Genomic DNA, 25,801 nt, shown 5'->3' with positions numbered 1-25,801 from the left:
AGTAAATACATAAGATAAGCCCCACGGTCACACTGGCTTTCTGTATAAGCTCTCCCGACCACAGCGAGGTGAAACCCAAGGGAAAATCAAGTGAGGGTCTCTCAACTGAGAAAGCTGAGATCAGAGTCTAGAGCTGTTGAAGCAGCTAGAATTTATTAACAAGGTATAAGAAAGAAAGAAGGGAAATGCACCAGCGTGGGAGTGGAGATGGTGCAGAATTTGTATAGGGGTTTTCCTATGCCTTGGCTGAGACCAGGCTGCACCTGGGCTGGGTGAGAATCCCCGAGGAATAAAAGAGAGAGGCTGCTGTAGGCCTGGGAGCTAAGTAGAAACAGCAGAGGTCATTTGTGGGTGGATTCAATAGTTCCAGCACAGTAAGACTCACTCTTCAGGCATTCAGTTAAGACTCCAAAAAGATAACACCACACCCTGAGTAGGAGTCATGCCCTAAAATAAAAAATAAAGGTGAAAAAGGCAACCTATCCTTAACAAGGCAAAAAAAAACAAGCCTAGCAGGATAAAGATCCTCTGGTAATTTAACTGCCTGCCAGAATAAAACTCACATCTTTTAAAAGAAGACAGCATTGTTACTCCCTACATAATAATAATAATAATTCATACTCCCTACATAATGTATCATGCACAAGCCCAACATATAATTACAACTTCCCAGACATGTGAAGAAGCAGGAAAATGTAACTCAAAATAAATGAGATGGTGCAGACAGTGGAATTAGCAGACAAAAACTAATAAAACAGCTATAATGAATATGTTGCATTTAGCAAAAAATAAGGCATAATGAGTGAATAGACAAGAAATCTCAGCTGAGAAACAAACTAAAACAGAATCAAAAAAGGTAATTTTAGAGTTGAAAAGTCCAGCATCTCAAATAAAAAACTTACTAGATGGGCTTAACTGCAGATTAAATGAATACCGCAGCAAAAGGGCAAAAGACAGTAAAGATATTGATCTAAACTGAAGAAGGGGGAGAAAAGAAATTGGCAAAAAAAATAGCGCTTCAGTGCCATCTAAGGCCAATATGAAGTAGCCTAAAATGTAACTGAATTTCAAAAAGAGGAAGAGAGAAGAGGGAATGAGGGAGGGATGTTAGGGAGAGGGAAAGGGAGTGAGGTGGGGGGAGTTGGAGAGAAAGAGAGAAGAGTCCTCCCTCAATGTTGTCAACCAAAAATGTCTCCAGACATTTCCACAGGTCCCCTGGAGGACGACATTATCCCTCGTTGCAAACCACTAATCTATGTACAGACCTATTACAAATCAATAATAGGATGACAATCTCATAAAAAGAGGGCAATGATTTTAAGACACTTCTCAAAAACACAGTACAAATGGTCAATAAGGACAGATGCTCAATATCATTAGTAGTTAGGGAAATGCAATTAAAACCAACATTAAAATCACTGCACATCCACTAGAATGGCTCAAATTAAGACTGACAATAAAAAAGTGTTGGTAAGGGTGCAGAGCAACCAGAACTCTCACACATTGCTGGCAGAAATGTAAAATGGTAATAACCACTTGGAAGACAGTGGTGCATTTTCTCATAACATAAACCATACACTTTTCACAGGTCCCAGAAATTCCACTCCTAGATATTTAATTTAAAAAACGTCCAAAGACGCAGATGTAGAGAATGGACTTGAGGACACGGGGAGGGGGAAGGGTAAGCTGGGATGAAGTGAGAGAGTGGCATGGACTTATATATACTACCAAATATAAAATAGATAGCTAGTGGGAAGCAGCCGCATAGCACAGGGAGATCAGCTCGGTGCTTTGTGACCACCTAGGGGGGTGGGATAGGGAGGGTGGGAGGGAGACGCAAGAGGGAGGAGATATGGAGATACATGTATATGTATAGCTGATTCACTTTGTTATAAAGCGGAAACTAACACACCATTGTAAAACAATTATACTCCAATAGAGATGTTAAAAAAAAAAAATGTCCAAAGAAAGACTGCTACCTTCATAGCAGCTTTATTCCTAATATCTCCAATCTGGAAATAAACCAAATGTCTACCAACAGATGAATGGAGAAACAAATTCTGGAATATTACTTCAATGGAATACCACTCAACAATAAAAAGGGATGAACCACTGATACACTCAACAACATGGACGAATCTCAAAAGCATTCTGTAGAATGAAAGAAGCCAGAGACAGAAGAACACACACTAACTACATAACTCCACTCATGAAATTCTAGACAAAAGAAATCTAATCTATGCTGACAAAAAGCCTAAACTGTGTAAACAATGTCGTCTATGCTGAACATCTGCTTCCTTTTGGGAATCTGGAATCTTGGTACAGGCTAGGCAGAGGGTACTTAAGTGACTAGCCTCTAGTAATAACCTTGGGTACCAAGTCTCTAGTGAGCTTCTTCCCTGGTAGACATCTCACAAGTTTGTCACAATTCACTGCTGGAGGATTAAGCATGTCCTATGAGATACCACTGGAAGGGAACTCTTGAAAGCTTGTACCTGGTTTCCACTGAACTTCACCCCATGTGTCTTTTCCCTTGTCAATTTTGCTTTGCATGCTTTCACTGTAATAAACCATAGCTCTAAGTACCTCTACGTGCTGAGTCCTCTAAGTCCTCCTAGCAAATCACTGAACCTGGGAATGATCTTGAGGACCAGACACAGATATAGAGGAATGAAGTCCAAGGACTGAGCCCTGGGGCATGCCAAGATTTTGAAATTAGGCAAATAAGGAAGAACTATCAAAAGGAACTGAGAAGAAACAAAGAGCTATAATAGAAATCAAGACAATAAGGTGTCCTAGAAGCCAAAGAAAGAAAGTCTTCAAAAGGAAAAGAGTAATCAACTATATCAAATATTATCAAACGACAGTTCTAACCAGATGAAGACTATAAATTGATCCTAGGATATAGCAGAGTACAGATCATGGGTCACACTAACAGGAATAGTTTTATAGAGTGGTTGGGGGCATAATTAGAGCAACTTCTAAAGAGAAGAGGAGGATACAGAAACAAGATCAGATAACTACTCTCTCTTGCTTTAAGAGGAACAGAAAAATGAAGTAAAAACTGGAAGAGAACATAGGGTAGTTTTTTCTGTTGATTTTAAGGCAGAATTAAAGCACAGCTGTATGATGATGGAAATGATCCAACAGAGTGGAATAACTTCTAGAGCAATGTCTCCAGTAGGTAGAAGGAAATAGGACATAGTACACAGCTGGATATAAGGAGCTGGCCTTAGATAAGATCAGAGACAATTTAATCACAGTAATAAATGTGATAATAGATTATATGAGCACAGATACACGTAGATGGACAGATATGACTAAAGGAATTTAGGAAAAGTCTCTCCTGGTTTTCTCTATTCTCTCAATGAGAATGACAGAAGATGTTGGAAGTTTAAGGAAAAAGAAAAAGGTATGAAACAGTCATCTAGGAGAGTGGCAGAACTGACAAGGGTAATGTAGTAGGATTTCTGGGTAGCCTTTAAAGGCTCACTTGAGAGTAGAGGCCACGGACTGAGACTATTGTTTTGTGTGCATATGCATTTCTTTTTCCTCACCGCCTTTAATATTCAGGGGGAAAGGTCGATTTGGCCAGGGATGTGGTTTCTCCAGGTAGGTAAGGCAAAGGGAAAGATACAAGAAAACTGAGGCTCTATGCTAGAGTGATTATAATGATGGAATCCAAGCCTATAAAAAGGGAAGTAATGAGTGAAGATCCCAGTGGAGTTAAAGAATTTTTGAGTTGGAAAATCAGAGTTAGTAATTTCAAAGGCATGAAGGATAGTAACCTAGAGGGCAGCTGAGGACTACATCAAGCGTAAATGCAGATGGTATGAGATTCGAAATGTGGGCAGGCGCGGGGACTGGGGGAGTAGCTGGGAGAGAAGGGAAGGAAAATGGCCTAGAACAATGATTCTCTTTAAGTATAGTCTAGGAATCCTTGGTCTCTGAGAACCCTCTGGAAGTCTGAAGTCAAGACTATTTTCATGGTGATATTAAAGCACTACTTGCCTTTTTTAAAACAAATTCTCATTATCTCAAGAATGTACAGAGGAGTTTTCCAGAGGCTACATGACATGTGATGAGGTCACCATTTAGACAATGGCATCTGCATATGTGTTCTTATATTCTCTAGAATGGTTTATGATGGTAGGCTGGGGTATAACTAACTAAGTTTCCCAAGACTAACTTAGTTTGGTCTAAATACTTCCACTGTGCTTTTATTAGTTGTCTTCAGTTACAACTGCTATAATTATTTTAAAACACAAGTTTTCCTTGTGCCTACAAAGAAACACAAGAAATACACTTAGTTGTTTTGCAATATTAGTTTTTAAAATGTTCTGAAAACCTTTAATTTTACCTAAAACTGTTTAAAATATTTTATTCTAAAATAAATTATTTTTAATGTATTTTTCTTATACTTAACTTGCCTTTCAATCCATAGCTGCACCATCTAAATCTAACAGTGCTGGCAAAGATACATATGACATAGTAGAGTTCTTTGATTCAAGGAAGGGAGGACTCTAAAACAAACTGAGCAAAACTGTATATAAAAATTTTAAATAAAAAAAGTAATCTTTCCTTCAACTATATAGATATTAATAACTTGCCTTATTGTGCCTATGCAACAGAACAATTTTGAACAGTATTATAAAGCCAGCTGTGGGTTCCTTGAGACCAAATACTCAGAGTTTAAAGAAATATTTTAAATGAAGATGGAAAAAGTGTTTTAAAAGCCACAAATTGTTACAGATTTTCAAACTAGATATGAAAAAGCCACTGAATCATCCTACAGGGTAAGTTATGGCATTGCACTGGCTAGAGGAGGGCACACAATCACTGGGAGACTAAGAAAGCTAGGACAGATGGCGATGGTGAAAGCCTGCCAGATGAAATGTCAGTAAAAGAAACCACAACACTGGCACTTTTCAATGACACAGTAAGTCCTTGAATTAAAGACTGGTGCAGACAGTAGGTTGTCTGCAAAACTGCATTTTTATCTTACAAAAACGAATACAAAGATGTGGCTGGACCTGGTGTTTTGTTTCTGTGCATCCAGTATCAGTACCAGCCAGTCATCAGAGATCTTTTACCTGAGTATCAGCCACAAACACACATGGTGTTGAAATATTCAAAGTGTTGAAAATGTATGAATATCACACTTTATCCTAGAACATTCCTGTTGATCTCTGCACTAATGGTGCAAAGCAATGTTGGGTAAAAAGAGCGAGCACCTTAGCATGAATCAAAGTAGTGGCAGTAAACCGTACTGGTAGTGATTAAATTCTTCTCTGCCGCACACTTTCAATGGAAGAAAAAAAGGCCAGCTGAACTTAAGAATTTCCTGGGTGAAGCAATCTGTGTAAGAGTATGTACTGACTAAGTCTCAATTTTGAGTTTATGTCTTCTGAATATTCTGTGTGACTAAGTACCATGATTGTGTCGAGGAGAAGCATCTTCCAAATTGCTGGAGCTGAGAGGAAACCAGCAGCTCTTCTCTTAGCGTACCATTTTCATGTGAAAGCACAACTAACAAACTATGGTAATTCAGATTTGGTTATTTGGTAGACTTTCCTAAAAAGCGAGAAAAGTGGACCTGTTATTTTAATAATACAAACTCAGTGTTTCAAGTGAATATCAGAATTCTGGAAAGCGTTTATCTGCCACAGCGAGCATGACAACTTCCTAACACAACAGAGTTCAGAGGTGTGATCAGTGGTTATAGTAAAAAAATGTGATTTTTTTTTTTTTTTTACTCTATTGTACAATGAAAGGTATCAACACTTGGAAGATCTACATGACTCAGAATAAACCAACACTTTCCAAATGACCAATGCATCATGTTATAAAATTATGTAAGGACAAAAGATCCATTCAAAGTACAAAACAGATTGATGGATTTTAATTTAAAAGAGTATGATCTGTATGAACAGAGTTCATCGATATCATTTCAAAATTTTGGGAAAGAAGCAAACACTATCCACAATTATCTAAAAAGACTATATAAAAATACGGTTTTTTTCAACTATGTATCTGTGTGAAGCCAAATTCTCTTCATGTAGTTCAACCAGAGTAACAAAACGTAGCAGACTGAAAGCAGAAATAAGTATCAGAATTCAATAAAACATTAAAGAGGTTTACAAAATTGTAAACCATTGCCACTCTTCCCACAAAAATTTTTGGAAATATAGTTATTCTTCATTAAAAATGTTATTCGGGGGCTTCCCTGGTGGTGCAGTGGTTGAGAGTCTACCTGCCGATGCAGGGGACACGGGTTCGTGCCCCGGTCCGGGAAGATACCACATGCCGCGAAGCGGCTGGGCCCGTGAGCCATGGCCGCTGAGCCTGCGTGTCCGGAGCCTGTGCTCCGCAACGGGAGAGGCCACGACAGTGAGAGGCCCGCGTACCGCCAAAAAAAAAAAAAAGTGTCATTCATGTTACCATGCAATGGGCTTATTTATGTTATTTTTTAAATTAATAAGCAGTTACTAAAATTTCAGTTTTAATTCCTATTATGGTAAATATCATTAGATAAAACCTATACAAAGAAAAACTCTTAATGGTCCTGAACTAGAATGTCAAGTGAAATTTAGAAGAGATTTAAAAGCTTGAGACTTTCTGGCCTAGAAGCAACAAATGAGGAGGAACAAGAAAGTTATTCACCCAATCTTCTTTCATACCACCCAACCAGTGGTATGAAACAGGTGGAGAGAAAGCAGCCACCACTAAACAGGATTCAGGAAAAGCACATTCTTATAGAGCAGTCAGGTTTCAGTTTTCCTCCCTCCTTACCAGATCATTCCTATCACATTGAGCAGTCCTGTATATCACTGGACGCTGAAAATAAGATGCAGCAGCTCTAGCTAACTAATAACTAGTCCAATAACTAGTTTTGATATTTATGGGCAATCCCTCTTAAACTTCAGAATATTACGTGTAACAGTGTACACAAGATTTTTCCTACCAATTTCACTGCCACTTCCTCCATCTTGGACACTCCATAAGATGATGCTACTCTCTGAGGCAACGGCGACCATTTTGTCTTTGTCTCCATGTGGACCTCCAACCACTTTTGCATTTAGAGCTACTCGTTCAATAGTCCAATCCAAATATGGGCTTGTAAACACTTGTTGCCATCCTGAAGATTCTTTGATTCTGTTAAACAAGAACAGACACATAAGTGAGACTCAGCAGCACTTAAGCAAAAAAACACAAATGAATATTCCAAAATAAATTGAATCACAGCTATTTATCTACCTTTATATTTATTAAAAATTTTGTTGATGTATATCCTCTACAAAGCCAGATTACTCCTGAGGTACCGTATATTTACATACATAAAACATATAAACCACTTAAAAGGAGCCTAGAGTTCTATACTTCTCCAAAGAATAATTCAGCCAAGTCCTTCAAATTGTAAAAACTTTAGTAACTTAAAAAAAAAAAAAAAAAGGTAGTACCTTTCACTTTTCTACACAAAAATTTGGTACTGTGATTATCTATGGATAGAAATAGTTAACAAAAATCAGAGTTTCAGGCTAATTATTATTCCTTTCAGTTACTGATCAGTTATTGTTATTCTTATTAACTGAAACTCAACCAATCGTTTTTTTTTTTGAAACTTCAGATGATAGTCTATTCATGGAAACTAAGATAATGGAGTGATCTGGTATACGATGTATACTCCAACATCTTGGCACAATCAAGTGAATAAAATGTGGGGCTTTGGAAACCATTCTCTGAGGACTGGATTTTAAAGGTTTTATTCTAAATGAAAAAAGTCTCATGAGCCTATTCATTCCCCATATGTAAAGACTTATTATCATGATTCAGATTTGCAGTTGACTGAATAAAAATGCTTTAATATTTAACTTCTGATAAACACACCTGTAAATTTTTAATTATTTTTTTCTGTTCTAACTGAATTTAAGGCTTTCAGACATGTATTCTCTGTGATTATACAGTAAGTCTTCATACACTTAAAACCTACAGTTAAGCAATCATGACAATAAATGACCTGAACTTTAACTGTGGAGTATCTATTTTTTTAAGTTATACCAAACAAGTGATACAAACAAAATTGTAAAGATTCTCTTTGCCTTACCTAAAGAGAACAAATAAATGTGAAGAAAATAAGTGCTCCTTTATATACTACATGACATATTCACCACAAAAATCAAACTTTAGTATTCATAAATGATGATCACCTAACCTAAATAAAATCACTTTAGCTTCATTTTTGTTTAAAAATGTACAATAAATACAACTATAATTCACAAAAATATGCAATTCAACCTTCTTATTAATTTCAAGAACTAATGATTTGCTTAAACTTAAAAGCAATACACAGAAATATGTATTATTTTTTCCTAGGCAATGGATGGTCTGTAATTACCCACTTCAGCCACCAGATGGGATTCATGTGTTGAAATACACAAATGGAAATAATTATCTAATAAACTCTAAATACTGACAAACATTGAGAAACTAAATAGAGATGGCTCTTAGGAACTGTCAGACTGGACACAAAGCAAGAATTGCCAGCACTTCAAGAATAATGATAATATGCTGCTATGTGCATGCAGACATACACTAGGCTCATACGCTGTTCAAGAAAGAGATGCTGTATCTATTTAACGAGGTGAATGATGTAATCTTGTGATCATTGAGGAATATAAATAATAAAGCTAAATACGATCTAATCTTTTTAAAAATACTATCTAACCTTTTACAAAGAGTGTACTTCTAAATAATTTTTCTCTAGAAAAATTAGGGGATTATAAAATAAAGAGATGCCAAAAAAGAGTAAAACAATCAGGACAACATATTTGAGAGGGATTATAACAATTACATAATTTAACTCAATAAGATATGTGAATTTACTTCTATTTTTAAGTTAAAATTAAGTACAAAGAAAAAGCAATATTTGCTCTATAATTTTCCATACATGTAATACAAAATTTCACATAAGTAAAACAAGACAGAACAAGCTCAATTGATATTATAGCACTCCATCTCCTTACTGCTGCCTAGTAAACCAATGCTCTGAAGTCGGAAAAGCTATGCAAAGAATATGGTTATCTTCCACATTACAATCTCAAAGAAAGAGAGTGGAGGGGACATGCCTTACAAGATTTTGAAATTTACTATAAGCATGCTGAACTGCAAATTGTATGACAATAGATATATATGTCAAAGAACCTAAGTGTCTAAAATGGCAATAAGAACATACATACCAACAATTACCTTAGATGTAAATGGATTAAATGCTCCAAACAAAAACACAGACTGGCTGAATGGATACAAAACAAGACCCATATATATCCTGTCAACAAGAGACCCACTTCAGATCTAGGAACACATTCAGACTGAAACTGAGGGGATAGAAAAAGGTATTCCATGTAAATGGACATCAAAAGAAACCTGTAGTAGTAATACTAGTATCACACAAAATAGACTTTAAAATGAAGACCGTTACAAGAGTTAAAGAAGGACACTGCAAAATGATCAAGGGATCAATCCAAGAAGATATAACAATTGTAAATACATATGCACACAATATAGGAGTACCTCAATATATAAGGCAGATGTTAACACCATGAAAGGAGAAATCGACAGTAACATAATAATAGTGGGGACTTTAACACCCCACTTACATCAATGGACAGATCATCCAGACAGAAAATCAATAAGGAAACACAGGCCTTAAATGACACATTAGAACACATGGACTTAATTGATATTTATGGAACACGCCATCTGAAAGCAGCAGAATACACATTCTTCTCAAGCACACATGGAACATTCTCTAGGACAGATCACATGCTTGGTGACAAAGCAAGCCTCAGTAAATTTAAGAAAACTGAAATGATATCAAGCATCTTTTTCTGACCATGCTATAAGGTTAGAAATCAATTAACAAAGAACAAAACTGTAAAAAAAAACCCGCAAACATGTGGAGGCTAAACAATATGCTACTAAACAACCAATGGATCACTGAAGATATCAAGGAGGAAATCAAAAAAATACCTAGAGACAAATGACAATGAAAAGATGACAATCCAAAACCTATGGAACACAGCAAAAGCAGCTCTAAGAAGGAAGTTTATAGCAATACATCTTACCTCAGGAAACAAGAAAAATCTCAAATAAACAACTTAACCTTACACCTAAAGTAGTACAAGAAAGAAGAACAAACAAAACCCAAAGTTAATAGAAGGAAAGAAATCATAAAGATCAGAGCAGAAATAAATGAAATAGAGACAAAGAAAACAACAGTAAAGATCAATGAAACTAAAAGCTAGTTCTATGAAAAGATAAACAAAACTGATAAACCTTTAGCCAGACTCATCAAGAAAAAAAAGAGGGCTCAAATCAATACAATTAGAAATGAAAAAGAAGTTACAACTTACACCACAGAAATACAAAGGATCACAAGAGACTACTACAAGCAACTATATGCCAATAAAATGGACAACCTAGAAGAAATGAACAAATTCTTAGAAAGGTACAACATACAACCTTCCAAGACTGAGCCAGGAAGAAACAAAAAATAAGAACAGACCAATCACAAATACTGAAATTGGAACTGTGATTAAAAAACTTCCAACGAAGATCCAGAACCAGACGGCTTCACAGGCGAATTCTATCAAAATTTAGAGAAGAGTTAACACCTAGCCTTCTGAAACTATTTCAAAAAATTGCAGAGGGAGGAACACTCCCAAACTCGTTCTACGAGGCCACCATCACCTTGATACCAAAAACCAGACAAAGACGAAACAAATAAAGAACATTACAGGCCAGTATCACTGATGAACATAGACCCAAAAATCCTCAACACAATACTAGCAAACCAAATCCAACAATACATTAAAAGGATCATAAATTAAGTGGGATTTATCACAGGGATGCAAGGATTCTTCTGTATCTGCAAATCAATCAGTATAATATACCACATTAACAAACTGAAGACTAAAAACCATATGATCACCTCAACAGATGCAGAAAAAGCTTTTGACAAAATTCAACACCCATTTATGATAAAAACTCTCCAGAAAGTGGGCACAGAGAGAACATACTTCAACATGATAAAGGCCCTATATGACAAACCCACAGTTAACATCAGTCTCAACAGTGAGAAGCTGAAAGCATTCCCTCTAAGATCAGGAACAAGACAAGGTTGTCCGCTTTCACCACTTTTATTCAACATAGTTTTGGAAGTCCTAGCCACCACAATCAGAGAAGAAAAAGAAATAAAAGGAACAGAAATTGGAAAAAAAGTAAAACTATCACTGTTTGCAGATGACACAATACTATACATAGAAAATCCTAAAGATGCTACCAGAAAACTACTAGAGCTCATCAATGAATTCAGTAAATCAGCAGGATACAAAATTAATGCACAGAAATCTCATGCATTACTACATACTAACAACGAAAGATCAGAAAGAGAAATTAAGGAAACAATCCCATTTGTCATTGCAACAAAAGGAATAAACCTACCTAAGCAGGCAAAAGTCCAGTACTCAGAAAACTATAAAACACTGATGAAAGAAATCAAAGACAATACAAACAGATGGAGAGATATACCATGTTCTTGGATTGGAAGAATCAATATTGTGAAAATGACTATACTACCCAAAGCAATCTACAGATTCAATGCAATCCCTATCAAATTACCACTGACATTTTTCATAGAATTAGAATAAAAATTTTACAATTTGCATGGAAACATGAAAGATCCCAAAAAGCCAAAGCAACCCTGAGAAAGAAAAAACGGAGCCGGAGGAATCAGACTTCCTGACTTCAGACTATACTACAAAGCTGCAGTAATCAAAACCTTATGATACTAGCACAAAAACAGAAATACAAATCAATGGAACAGGATAGAAAGTCCAGAGATAAACCCATACACCTATGGTCACCTAATCTATGACAAAGGAGGCAAGAATACACAATGGAGAAAAGACAGTCTCTTCAATAAGTGGTGCTGGGAAAACTGGATAGTTACACGTAAAAGAATGAAATTAGAACATTCTCTGACACCATACACAAAAACAAACTCAAAATGGATTAAAGACCTAAATGTAAGGCCAGATATTACAAAAGTCTTAGAAGAAAACATAGGCACAACACTCTAGATATAAATCATAGCAGTATCTTTTTGGATCCATCTCCTAGAGTAATGGAAACAAAAATAAACAAATGGGACCTAATTAAACTTAAAAGCTTTTGAACAGCAAAGGAAACGATAATCAAAATGAAAAGACAACCCACAGAATGGGAGAAAATATTTGCAAACAAAGTGACCGACAAGGGATTAATCTCCACAATTTACAAACAAAGCATGCAGCTCTATATAAAAAAGACAAACAACCCAATCAAAAAATCGGCAGAAGATCTAAATAGACATTTCTCCAAAGACATACAGATGGCCAAAAAGCACATGAAAAGATGTTCAACATCACTAATTATCAGAGAAATGCAAATCAAAACTACAGTGAGTTATCCCCTCACACCAATTAGAATGGTCATCATCAATAAATGCTGGAGAGGGTGTGGAGAAAAGGGAACCCTCCTACACCCCTGGTGGGAATGTGAATTGGTACAGCCACTACGGAGAACACTATGGAGGTTCCTTAAAAAACTGAAAATAGAACTACCATATGATTCAGCAATCCCACTCTTGGGCATGTATCTGGAGGAAACCATAATTTGAAAAGATACATGCACCACAGCGTTCACTGCAGCACTATTTACAATAGCCAAGACATGGAAGCAACCTAAATGTCCACTGACAGAGGAATGGATAAAGATGTGATACTTATATACAAGGGAATATTACTCAGCCATAAAAAAGAATGAAATAATGCCATTTGTAGCAATATGGATATACCTACAAATTATCATACTAAGTGAAGTCAGAGAAACTATCATATGACATCACCTATGTGTGGAATCTAAAAAAAAAATAGTAATAATACAAATGAACTTATTTACAAAACAGAAAGAGACTCACAGACTTTGAAAACAAACATGGTTACCAAAGTGGAAACGCAGCAGGGGAGGGATAAATTAGGAGTTTAGGATTAACATATACACAATACTATATATAAAATAGATAATCAACAAGGACCTACTGTAAAGCATAGGGAACTCTACTCAGTATTCTGTGATGACCTAAATGGGAAAAGAATCTGAAAAAGAATGGATATATGTATGTGTATAACTGAATCAACTCTGCTATATACCTGAAACTAAGAGAACATTGTAAATCAACTATACTCCAAAATAAAAAAAAAAGACCTGTCTCAGTAGGTGTCTCGTAGAAGCTAATTAAAATCCAAACTAGAAAAGTAATATTCACCTCCAAGTTGATGTCTGTCCTATCCATCTGAACTATGGCACTCCTCACCAAATGTGGTAAGCAGAATAATGGCTCCCCAAACATGTCCTCATCCAAACTGCTGAAGCCGGTGAATATGTTACCTTATATGGCAAAGGGGCTTCGCAGTTGTGATTAAATTAAAGAGATGGAGGGATTATCCAGGTGCAACCAATGTAACCATAAAGGTCCTTATAAGCAGAGGTAAGAGAGTGGGAGTTAGGGAAGAGATCTGAAGATGCCATGCTGCTGGTTTTAAAGACAGAAAAAGGAACTGTGATCCAAGGAACACAGATGGCCTCTAGAAGCCGGAAAGGGAAAAGAAACAGATTCTCTGCTGGAGCCTCCAAAAGGAACCCAGCCCTGCCAATACCTTGATTTTAGCCCAGCAAGATCTAGTTTGAACTCTTCTGAACTCCAGAACTGAGTGATAACTGTGTTGTTTTAAGAAACTAAATGTGTGGTAATTTGTTAGAACAGCAGTAAGAAACTAATACAAGTCAGCTATGTTATTTTCTTCTCTAAGTCTCTGCACCTGAAACTTTGTTGTTCAGTTGATTTGTTTGTTAGATGTTTCCACCCCAGTCCACTCCCTTAGGAATAGAAACCATAAGGTGAGGAGGGGTAGCCCTCAGACTGAGCCCACTGCCTGTCCCACTGAGTCAAAGAATTACTAATAATGTTGTCAAAATTGTTTGACGTTACCAACACCAGAGACCAGAACACAGCATTTATTCTGATGCATTCTTAGGTATCTTCTGTGTGCCAGGGACATGGGAAGCATTGGGATGGAGAGAGGTATTAACAGCTCCTGACACCCAGATCTCAATACAATCACATGGAGCAACAAGGTAATACTGATTGTAAGATGTTTTTGAGCAATCAAAATGCAAATGGAATAGCAATGTTTGGAAGGCTGTAATTTAAAAGAAAGGCATGGTGGGCACAGTGGTGAAGAGCAGTGGCTTTAGACTCAGGATTTAGTTGAGAATCCTGTCACTTCTTTTCTCAGGATGACCTGGGGTACTTTTTTCTCCAAACTGATTTCCTCACTAGTAAAATGGGGACGATGAGATCCATGCCACAGGCTGTTGGAATAATTAAATGAGAAAACGTATACAAGAGCCTTTAGTGTAATGCCTGGCATAAAATAATACCCCAATAAATCATAACTTAAAAGTCCAATTCATTTCTCAATATTTTGAAGCAATTTTTATGGAACTAGATGGTTTCCCAACCTTTTCTCATCAGGAGCCTCTAGAGCTGAGTTATTGTTTTTTAATTGGAGTAAAATTGCTTTACAATGTTGTGTTAGTTTCTGCTGTACAATGAAGTGAATCAGCTATATGTATACATATATACCCTCCCTTTTGGACCTCCCTCCCATGCCCTCCCACCCCACCCATCTAGGTCATCACAGAGCACCAAGCTGAGCACCCTGTGCTATATACAGCAGGTTCCCACTAGCTATCTATTTTACACATGGTAGTGTATTTATGTAAAACCAAATCTCCCAATTCATCCCACCCTCCCCTCCCCCCTGTGTACACATGTCCGTTCTCTACGTCTACGTCTCTATTCCTGCCCTACAAATAGGTTCATCTGTACCATTTTTCTAGATTCCACATATATGCATTAATATACAATATTTGTTGTTCTCTTTCTGGCTTACTTCACTCTGTGTGACAGACTCTAGGTCAATCCACATCTCTACAAATGACCTAATTTCGTTCCTTTTTATGGCTGAGTAATATTCCATTGTATATATGTACCGCATCTTCTTTATCCATTCATCTGTCGATGGACATTTAGGTTGTTTCCATGACCTGGCTATTGTAAATAGTGCTGCAATGAACATTGGGGTACATGTGTCCTTTTGAATTATGGTTTTCTCAGGGTATATGCCTAGTGTTGGGATTACTGGGTCATACGGTAGTTCTATTTTTAGTTTCTTAGGGAACCTCCATACTGTTCTCCATAGTGGCTGCATCAATTTACATTCACACCTACAGTGCAAGAGGGTTCCCTTTTCTCCACACCCTCTCCAGCATTTACAGTTTGTAGATTTTTTGATGATGGGCATTCTGATCAGTGTGAGGGGATACCTCATAACTCTAGAGCTGAGTTATCTTATTTTGAAGAGCTCTCCCTCCTTCCCACATCTCCCCACTCCTTTCCCCACTCCCAAATCCATAATTTCTGCTCAGTGCTGAAATGATTTGTCACACCAGATTCTGTCAATTAGGGTTTCCCTTTGGCTATTTTCCTTCAAGAGATGGACCCCAGCCAGATAGAGGGATTTGGAGGTTAGTTAGGAGACTCTCCAACTAAAAACACAACTGTGGTTTGGAGAGGGTACCATACGAAGGCAGAAATATAAGGACACAATGATTCTTTCTTTGTGGTCAAGATGGATGAGCTACATTTATTAGAGCAATTTTGTTTACCTATGTTGTTGTTCTTTTTTTTTTTGTAAAAAACACACTGTATATCAGCATAAAATCCCTCATTGTTTATTTTCTACTGGACCTTTCTCAATATAACTTTCACTGTTTTCTTTCCAACACCTCACTGCCAAGTTGATTAGAAAGGCAGTTTATTCCACCTCTCAAAGGTTAAACTGTGAAGTTAAACATATGTGCAAGTCTTTCTCTTTAACACATAAAAATGCTTTATCTTATTTCTCTTCCATCTAACCCAACACACAAAAATACTCAATCTCCTATTCTGAATTCTCAGCAGATAATGAAGGGAATAATTAAGATGATCAACAGGCCTATGAAACAGAATCAAGAGCCCAGAAATAAACCCAAGCATATGTAGTCATCTAGTATTTGACAAGGGAGCCAAGAATAGTGTATGGAGAAAAGGCATTTTCTCTTCAATTAATGGTGTGAGGAAAATTGGATATTCACATGTAAAAGAATGAAATTTGACCTGTACCTTACAACACTCACAAAAATAAACTCAAAATGGATTAAAGACTTAAATGTAAGACCTAAAACCATCAAACTCCTAGAAGAAAACATAGGAAAAATGCTCCTTGACATGTGTCTTGGTAATAATTTTTTTTTTGAAAATGACACCTAAAGCACAAGCAACAAAATAAAAAATAAACAAATGGGACTACATCAAACGAAAAAAGCATCTGCACAGAAAAAGAAACTATCAACAAAGTGAAAAAATAACCTATGGAATAGGAAAAAATATTTGCAAACCATATATCTGATAAGGGGGTCAATAACCAAAAAATATAAAGAACTCATACAACTCAATAGCAAAAAACCAAATAATCCAATTAGAAAATGGTACAAAGGACTTGAATAGACACTTTTCCAAATATATACAAATGGCCAACAGGTAACATGAAAAGACGCTCAGCATCACTTGTCATCAGGGAGATGCAAATTAAAACCACAGTAAGATATCACTTCACACTTGTCAGAATGGCCATCATCAAAAAGACAAGAGATAACAAATGCTGGTGTGGATGTGGAGAAAAGGGAACCCTTGTGCACTGTTGGTGGGATTGTAAACTGGTACAGCCACTATGGAAAACAGTGTAGAGTTTCCTCAAAAATATTAAGTATAGCTCTACCCTATGATCCAGCAATTCCAGTTCTGGGAATATATTCAAAGGAAATGAAAACACTAGTTTGAAAAGATATCTGCACCCCCGTGTTCATAGCAGCATTGTTTACAATAACCAAGACAGGGAAACAATCTAAACGTCCATCAATGGAAAAAAAAAAAAAGTCTAAAATTAGATTCAAGTATATAAAAATAAATATAAAGCAAGATAAAGGGGGCTTTCATATTCAATGAGAAAGGATGATTTATGTAATAATCAGAACATAATTAGCCACCCACTTGGAAGAAAATAAAACAGATTCCTAAATCTAACACCATATACAAAAAGTAAATTCCACATGGATTAAAGATCTAAAGTGTAATATAAGCTCCAAAAGGGAAACAATCTACACAAATACTCTTCATTAATACAAGTGACAGGTTGTAAACTGAGCAAGAAAAAAGAAATATAGAAGTAAAACCTAACAAGGTAGAAAATTAATGAATATAGGTGAAAAATATTTCACTGTGCTACTCTTTCCTTTTTTAAGGTTTTAAATTTATTGATATAAAAAGCTGTGGAAAAACAATTTATTAAAATGATTACACTTAAAATAATTTGAATATATTCTTTTCTTCTGAAATCTTTTTATTGGCATTGTGTTGAATGATTTAACTGTACATGAGAAAATCTAATATGTCCTTAATTCTTTCCCTTTGTCACTTTGCATGGGCATATTGCTCTGAAATCAACACTCAGTGAAAGCAAAGAAAAGTCATGGTCAAAAGCAAAAACAAAGAATGGAATATGTAACAGCATCATCTTCCTTACATTAGTCACTCAATGAGTGAAATTTTGTGCAATACCATGTGTCCCTGTCTGGCAAGTCACAATCTTTAGCACTGCTGTGCAGTAACATAAATTATGCTGTTACACCTGGATAACTTGGTATAATCGTTATACAACTAACTCCTTTGGAATCCCCTATCAAAAAAATGTACATAATATTTAAACAAACAAAGCAAAATCTAAAACCATTTCTCAATTTAGGTCCATAAGCTGGTAAGTTCAAAACAACACTCTTAAAAAAAAAAAAAAATTCGGGCTTTCCCTGGTGGCGCAGTGGTTGAGAGTCCGCCTGCCGATGCAGGGGACACGGGATCGTGAGCCGGTGAGGGAAGATCCCACGTGCCGCAGAGTGGGCTGAGCCCATGAGCCATGGCCGCTGAGCCTGCGCATCCGGAGCCTGTGCTCCGCAACAGGAGAGGCCGCAACGGGAGAGGCCACAACAGTGAGAGGCCTGCGTACCGCAAAAAAAAAAAAAAGAAAAGAAAACCCCTTTTTCAAATCAGTCTTGCTTCATATAAAATCATCCCTGAAAGAAATCATCCAAAAAATTTTTTCATACTACTCAATAAATAATATTAAAAATACATATCAATGGAATGCTCTCAAAATGAAAAGTGTGCACCAAATCTCTATTGCAATGAAAATATAAAATGCAGATTACTGATATGAGGTCTTCTTTTTTTCCTTTAACACATATGGCAAATCTCATAAACTGAGGGGGTTTTTTCTTTTATTCAATACATCTGGGATCCTTTAAATGTATCTGTAAACTTTAGAAGACATTTTAAATATTTTTAATCTATTGTGGCTACTTTTTCTTAACTAAATTCAATAGTGACAAAATATTTATATGTTTTTTGATATTTTGGCAATTAAATTCAGTAGGATCATAGTCTAAGTTAGTATATCCTAACCATTTTTGTTCTTCTACGCCATTTCCTGTCATCAACATTTCTCACTGCATACAGGGATTTTGAACTAATAATCCTACCTTTTTTCCAATTGAAAAAGAGAAATCACTGGTGTACACTTTTCCTTGTTCCCTGTTAGTTACTGAGAATGCAAGAATTAGTAAAACCAAACTACCTCTGTGTAAAGCTCACACATTATAGATGTTAAACTACATCACTTCTGCCTACAACTGTCCTGCTTCACCTCGCTCCCAACCATATGGCAGTCACGACCAATGTAGGGTCCTATTCTCCCCTACCGTAGAGTACAAAAGACTCAATCATTATAGACAAAAAACACAGGGCTCACATTAACAATCCTGCCTCATCATTTAATACAATAGTTAAATGATTCAGAAGCTGGATATACTAAGCAAGAAGATGTAACTTCAAGATATCCCAGTTATATCACAGTTCACACTGTATATGCAATATTTAAGACATACTAAGGCTATCAATAATATTTACCAAATTAGTTGTGAGAATAAAAGCAAACTAAATCTAATCAGGAGATACAGAAGTGGGCAAAATATGAAGGAAAAAAATTTGATGACTAAAATAAATAGCTCTTAAATCTATAAAAATAAAATCACAATATTAAAAAATACCCCCCAAAATAAAAAGCAAACCATTATTAATTATACAATACCTGTAACACACAGCAAAATGGGCATACGCAGCTACAATCCAGTTGTGATGGCCAGCTACTATTAGTACCTTTCGTGGATCCACAGGAAATCCTGTTGATATTAGCAAAAGAAATCTTTTACGTTCTAAAGAAGGACTTGGCAAAACTATGACTAACAGGCCAATTGCAGTCCTCTACCTCTTTTGATAAAGAAAGCTTTATTGGAACACAGCCATTCACATCTGTGCATACATCGTCATCGCTGCTTTCGTCCCACAATGAAAGTTGAGCAGTTCCAACAGAGACCCTTCGGCTCATGAAGCCCAACATGTTCACTGTCTGGCCCTTTCCAGAAAAAGTCTGCCAACCTCTGTTCTAAAGATTTAGAGCTAACAGAAGATCATGAACTTTCTAAATAAAAATTATGTTAAGTGAGATTCTTCAAGATATAAATGGTAGATCTAGATTAAAAAGAGATAAAGCAAAAATCACATCTTTAAAAATAATTACTCAATATCATCTAGAACTAAAAACATACGTACTTTTAAAATTTATGTACTCTTTGCTTACCTAGCCTAACAGTCTCTTCCCCAGTTCCAGAGAGAGCAGGCTGTGTACCATTTCCTCGAGCTTCACCTTCTGTAAAATTTAGTCCATTTCTAGAATCAGCAGAGGATCTAGTAGTGTTGTTTATTTTACGACTAGGAATACCTATAAAAGGAAAAAAAAAGATAAGTTTATTTCTAAGTTCACTTACCAAAAATTTAAAATTTCACATTATGGCTAAGAAACAAACAAATGTGAATTTCATTATAGCCAAAATTTATCTTCCAATATACCAATTTACTGCAAATAATTAACTACCATAGAAAACAAGACGAGATTTTTTAAAAATAAAATTCACTCAACAGATTTGATACTTATGTTATATATATAAAAGGTAAGACTACGACTTATCATATTATACTCTGTATTTACCTAGCTCTAGGTTACCAAATCAATCAATCACTAACTCATTCATTCTGTCACTAGTCTTCACATTTATGGAACAGTTACTATGCGTTAGGTACTATTTACTAATTTAAACCGCTCTACAGCTGAATTGCCTTATACTTTCAAACATCTCTTATTTGGCAGGAGAGCCTTTTTCAAAATGAAATCTTGTTCAAAAGCCTGCTACAACACAGGTGAAGACCGAACTCCTCTAACTCACTGAAGAGGGGCAGAGATGACATGCACCTCACACTCGTCTGCCCTGTACACTGCTAAATCTCTAAAAAGCTCCTGGGGTTCCACAAAGGAGATCGACAACCAGTTCTCAAACACGGGAGTCAGCAAATCTGGCCATGGCCAAGTCCAGCCTGATGGCTCTTTACGTAAATAAAGCTGTTATTAGACACAGTCTCACCCATGCATTTCTGTAGCGTTTATGGCAGAGCTGAAGAGTTGCCACAGAGATCTTTTAGCTCACAAACCCATCTGGCCCTTTACAGAAAAAGTTTGGCAAATCCCTACCCTAATACACAGTATGACTTAACTTCTGTTAATATTAAAGTTCTCACTTTTTCTAGTAGATTTACAAAGGAAACTCAATAATCAAGAAACAGATTTTCCTACTCACACATCTCTACTTACTTAATGATAAAAAGACTTAAAAAAAAGAACTAAATAAATAAAGCAGAAGTACCTGGTGGAGGCAAGTAACCATGAAAAAGGACACTGCCACAAGATGAACGCTCCAGTTCTTCACATAAGAGAAGCCTTCTTACTAAAAACATTTCAAAGCAAACTTGTCAAGAGTACATGCAAACACAAAAATAGTACTCCACTTTTATTTTCTCTAGTTAAAGAGGATAAGGAAAGAAAAGGAAAATGTTTAAGTTAAATCAGCTGACAACGCCTTTTTACTATGAAAATCCACAAAAAGCAAGCACTGACTAGTCCATCAAAAATTAGAACCTGATATAAAACAGATTTCATTTGGGCAAGTTTAGTGCTCAAAGGGTCAAATCATAAATATAAAATACTAGAATACATACCTAATGGAGTGATTCCATAAAATTCTGCTTCATGTCTGAGAACATTAATACTCACTCCCCTACAAAGAAACCAATGAATGATGTAAGTCCTCTAACACTGGCAACTCGGATTATCATCTGAAGCAAAAAGAAAAAGTACTAGGTTCTTAATGAACAAAGTCATAGGGCTTTAAAACTTACTTTTTTCCTAAGATCCTTAATTATTTGAAGAAGTATAGATAAAAAAACTGCACACCACCAAGAACGTTTTCTTACTAAAAAAACCATTTATATATAGATGAATTGGATGACTAAATGAGAGATTAGGGCTTTATAGGGTTAATACAAGTAATTATCAGAAGTATCTAATAAGGCAAACAAGAGTAGAAATCATTCCTATGGTATTAATTGCTTTTATCCATAATTTCCATACATATTTTAACCTCCCCAATTATCCTATAAGCTCCCTGCAAGCATGTTCTCCTCTGATCCATGTTTGTATGCCTCATGCAGGGCCTACCACAGTGCTTGTATGTAATTGTTATGCAATCCATATTTACTGAACAAATAAATTCAGATAAATGACTCTTCTCAACAGAAACCAAAAACAAAAGCAAAACAGAAGGCGGAGGAAAACAAAGATCAGCCTTAAGAAGGGCTGTTACCCAGACAAAGACGTTACAAGAAAGTAATATGAAAATAAGAAGTAAAAAAAAAAAAAAATTAGAAGCTTAAGAGTTTAAAATGATTCATTTTAGGTTTCAGTTATAATCTGTCCTTTCTTTAAAAATATTGCCTGGGCAGAAAAGAGAGGGGACATCACTACAAATTCCATGAAAATTAAAAGAATAAAGGAATACTATGAAAAACTCTATGCCTACAAACTTGATAGCCTAGGTGAAATGGACAATTCCCTGAAAGACACCATCTGCCAGAGCTCACACAAGAAAGACGATCCATCTCAATCGGTCTACATGTATTAAAGAAACTGAATCAACAATAACCTTCCAACACAGAAAGCACCGTGCCCAGGATTCACTGGTGAATGCCACCAGACACTGAAGGAAGAAATTAGACCAATCCTCTACACTCTCTTTCAGAGAAAGAAGCAGAGGGAACACTTCCTAACTCATTGTATAAGGCCCTCACTACCTTAATACCAAAACCAGACAAAGACATTACAAGAAAACTACAGACCAGTATCTCTCATGAACACAGATGCAAAAATTCTCAACAAAATATTAGCAAACCGAATCCAACAATGTCTAAAAAGAAATATACACTACAACCAAGTGGGTTTTATCTCAGGTACGCAAGGCTGGTTCAATATTCTAAAATCAATTAATGTAATCTATCACATCAACAGACTCACATGATCATATCAATAGGTGCAAAAAAAGCATGTGACAAAATCCAACACCCATTCATAATAAAAAGTCTCAGTAAACTAGGAATAGAGGGGAACTTTCTCAACTTGATAAGACTATTTAAAAAAAAATCCTATAGCTAGCATCATATTTAATGGTAAGAAATTTGAAACTTCCCACTAACATCTGGTTACAAGACAAGGATATTCCCTCTCACCACTCCTTTTCAACTTCATACTGGAAATCCTTATTTACACAAGTCAAGAAAAGAAAAGAAAAGGCATACAGATTGGGAAGAAATATATAAAACTGATGATCACAGATGACATGATTGTCTATATAGAAAATCCAAAGGAATGGACAAAAAACTCCTGGAACTAATAAGCAATTATAGCAAGGTTGCAGAATACAAGGTTAATGTACAAAAGTCGATTGCTTTTCAATATACCAATGGTGAACAAGAGAAACTTGAAATTAAAAACACAATACCATTTACATTAATACCCCCCAAAAAGAAATATTTAGGTATAAATCTAACAAAATATATACAAAATCTATATGAAGAAAACTACAAAACTCTGATGACTGAAATCAAAGAACTGAAAAAATGGACAGATATTCCTAGTTCATGGATAGGAAGATGTAGTATTGTTAAGACATTAGTTCTTCCCAATTTGATCTGATTCAATGTAATCCTATTCAAAAGTCTAGCTAGTTATTTTATGGATATCAACAAACTGATTATAAAGTTTACATGGAAAGGCAAAAGATCCAGAATAGCCAACACAATACTGAAGGAGAAGAACAAAGTTAGAGCACTACCACTACCCAACTTCAAGCTTTATTATAAAGCTAGAAAAATCAAGATAGCGTAGTACTGGTGAAAAGAATCAACAACAGATCAACGGAATAGAACAGAAAGCCCAGAAATAGATCCCATACACATAGTCAACTGATCTATGACAAAGGAGCAAAGGCAAAACAATGGAGTAACAAATGGTGCTGAAACAACTGGACATCTGCATGCAAAAAAAAGAGAGAGAAATTAGTCTAAACACAGACCTTACACCCTTCACAAAAATTAACTCAAAATGATTCACAGACCTAAAGGTAAAATGCAAAACTAAAAAGCTCAAAGGAGATAACATTTAGGAGAAAACCTCCATGACAGTGGGTATGGTGATACCTTTTTAGATACAACCAAAAGACATAATCCATGAGAGGAATAAGGATAAGCTAGATTTCATGAAAATTAAGAACTTTTGCTCTACGAAAGACAATGTCAAGGAAATAAGACAAGCCACAGAATGAGAGAAAATATTTGCAGAAGACAAATTTGATAAGGGACTGTTATCCAAAATATACAAAGAACTCTTAAAACTCAACAATAAGGAAACAAATTCAATTAAAAAATGGGCCAAAGACCTTAACCAAGGAAGATACAGAGGTAGCAAATAAGCCTATGAAAAGATGCTCCACATCATATGTCATTAAGCAAATGCAAATTAAAACAATGAGTTTCTACTACACATTAGTTAACATGGCCAAAATCCAGAATCCTAACACCAAATGCTGGCAAGGATGTGAAGCAGTAAGAACTGTCATACATTGCTGGTGGGAAAGCAAAATGCTACAGCCACTCTGAAAGACAGTCTGAGGTTCCTATAAAACTCTTACCATACGATCCAGCAACTGCACTCCTTGGTATTTACCCAAAGGAGTTGAAATCTTACGACCACACGAAAACCCGCACATGGATGGTTTTATAGCAGCTTTATTCCTAACAGCCAAAACTTGGAAGCAACCAAAATGTCCTCTTTACTAGGTGAGTGGAAAAATAAACTGGTATATTCAGCTAATGAAATATTATCAGCATTAAAAAGAAATAACATGAATAGACATGGAGGAAATTTAACTGCATAATATTAAGTGAAAGAAGCCAATCAGAAAAGGCTACATACTGTGTGATTCCAACTATGACATTCTGAAGAAGGCCAAATTATGGAAATAATACTTTGTACAGTATTATAAAGATGAACACGTGTCATTATACATTTGTGCTAACTCATAAAATGTACAACACCAAGTGAACCAAAGGTAAACTATGGACTTTGGGTGACTATGATGTCAATGTAGGTTCACATCAATTGTAAAAAAAAAAAAAAAAAAAAAAATGTATCATTCTGGTAAATGATGTTAACAGTGGAGGAGGTTGATAATGAAGGCAGGGGGCACATGGGAAATCTCTGTACCTCCCCCTCTCAATTTTGTTGTAAACCTGAAACTGCTATTAAAAAAAGAAGTCTTAGAAAACAACAGACAAAAAAAATTCCGTAGGCCTAATGAACACATGTAATTGTGATATTAAATTGCTTTTATTTGTGAAATTGGTTGTAACTAGTTTAATAAGAACAGTTAAAACTTTCTTATTCTATTTCAAAACTACTTGTGTTAACAGTACAGTAGCACTGGCTAATTATTTGTCTGGGGAAGACAGACAAATATTATAATGATAATACAGTGTGATAAGTGCAATACAAGAATTTTATGCAAAAAACAGAAGTAGAACATAGTATTCTTTTTTCAATTCCTTCCCACCTCCTTTTAGAAGGTACTACTCAGAGAACTTAAGTTTGCTAGGCTTCCCTAAATGAAATAAGCAAGTTGAAAGAAAAGCAGTGAATGCAAATATTTAAACTATTATATTTCTGCCTTTCATGGGTGATTTAGTCGTGGATTAGTCACAAGGACACTGACTAGAAGTAAATTTAGGCTTTAATCAAATGCTAAAAATAATTTTACCCCAGAAGTAAGTAGTTAGTAATATACTTCCCACTTCCACCCCAGGCCAAGAAACAGACAAACAAAAAGCCCCAACAAACTCTTTTATTCATTCAATAAATATCTATTGAGCAGCTACTATACATGCCATTTTAACAACACTGGGAATACAGCAGGGAACAAACCAAACAAAAAAATCTTTGCTTTCAAGGAGCACATATTCTAGTAAATATAAGCCAAAAATTATATAATA

The 25,801-nt window shown here is 35.8% G+C and overlaps 1 protein-coding gene across 2 annotated transcripts in view; it reads right to left on the bottom strand.

Moving 5' to 3' along the window:
* KCTD3 (potassium channel tetramerization domain containing 3) overlaps positions 1-25,801 on the bottom strand; it is a 71,029-nt gene that overhangs the window by 38,012 nt on the left and 7,216 nt on the right. Inside the window, exons 5-9 of one of the 2 annotated variants that reach the window (XM_029229154.1) lie at positions 21,422-21,480; positions 21,070-21,150; positions 19,953-20,093; positions 19,404-19,494; positions 6,965-7,155 (exon numbers count right to left, since the gene is read on the bottom strand). In XM_029229154.1, coding sequence (XP_029084987.1) covers positions 6,965-7,155; positions 19,404-19,494; positions 19,953-20,093; positions 21,070-21,150; positions 21,422-21,480 — 563 coding nt within the window. The remainder of the gene's footprint in view (positions 1-6,964; positions 7,156-19,403; positions 19,495-19,952; positions 20,094-21,069; positions 21,151-21,421; positions 21,481-25,801) is intronic. The other variant, XM_029229155.1, reaches the window with a different exon arrangement.

This window comes from Monodon monoceros, unplaced genomic scaffold, assembly GCF_005190385.1.
Source record: "Monodon monoceros isolate NGI ecotype Baffin Bay Population unplaced genomic scaffold, NGI_Narwhal_1 Super_Scaffold_18, whole genome shotgun sequence".
Lineage (NCBI taxonomy): Eukaryota > Metazoa > Chordata > Mammalia > Artiodactyla > Monodontidae > Monodon > Monodon monoceros.
This window is presented reverse-complemented; position numbering and strand designations above follow the sequence as displayed.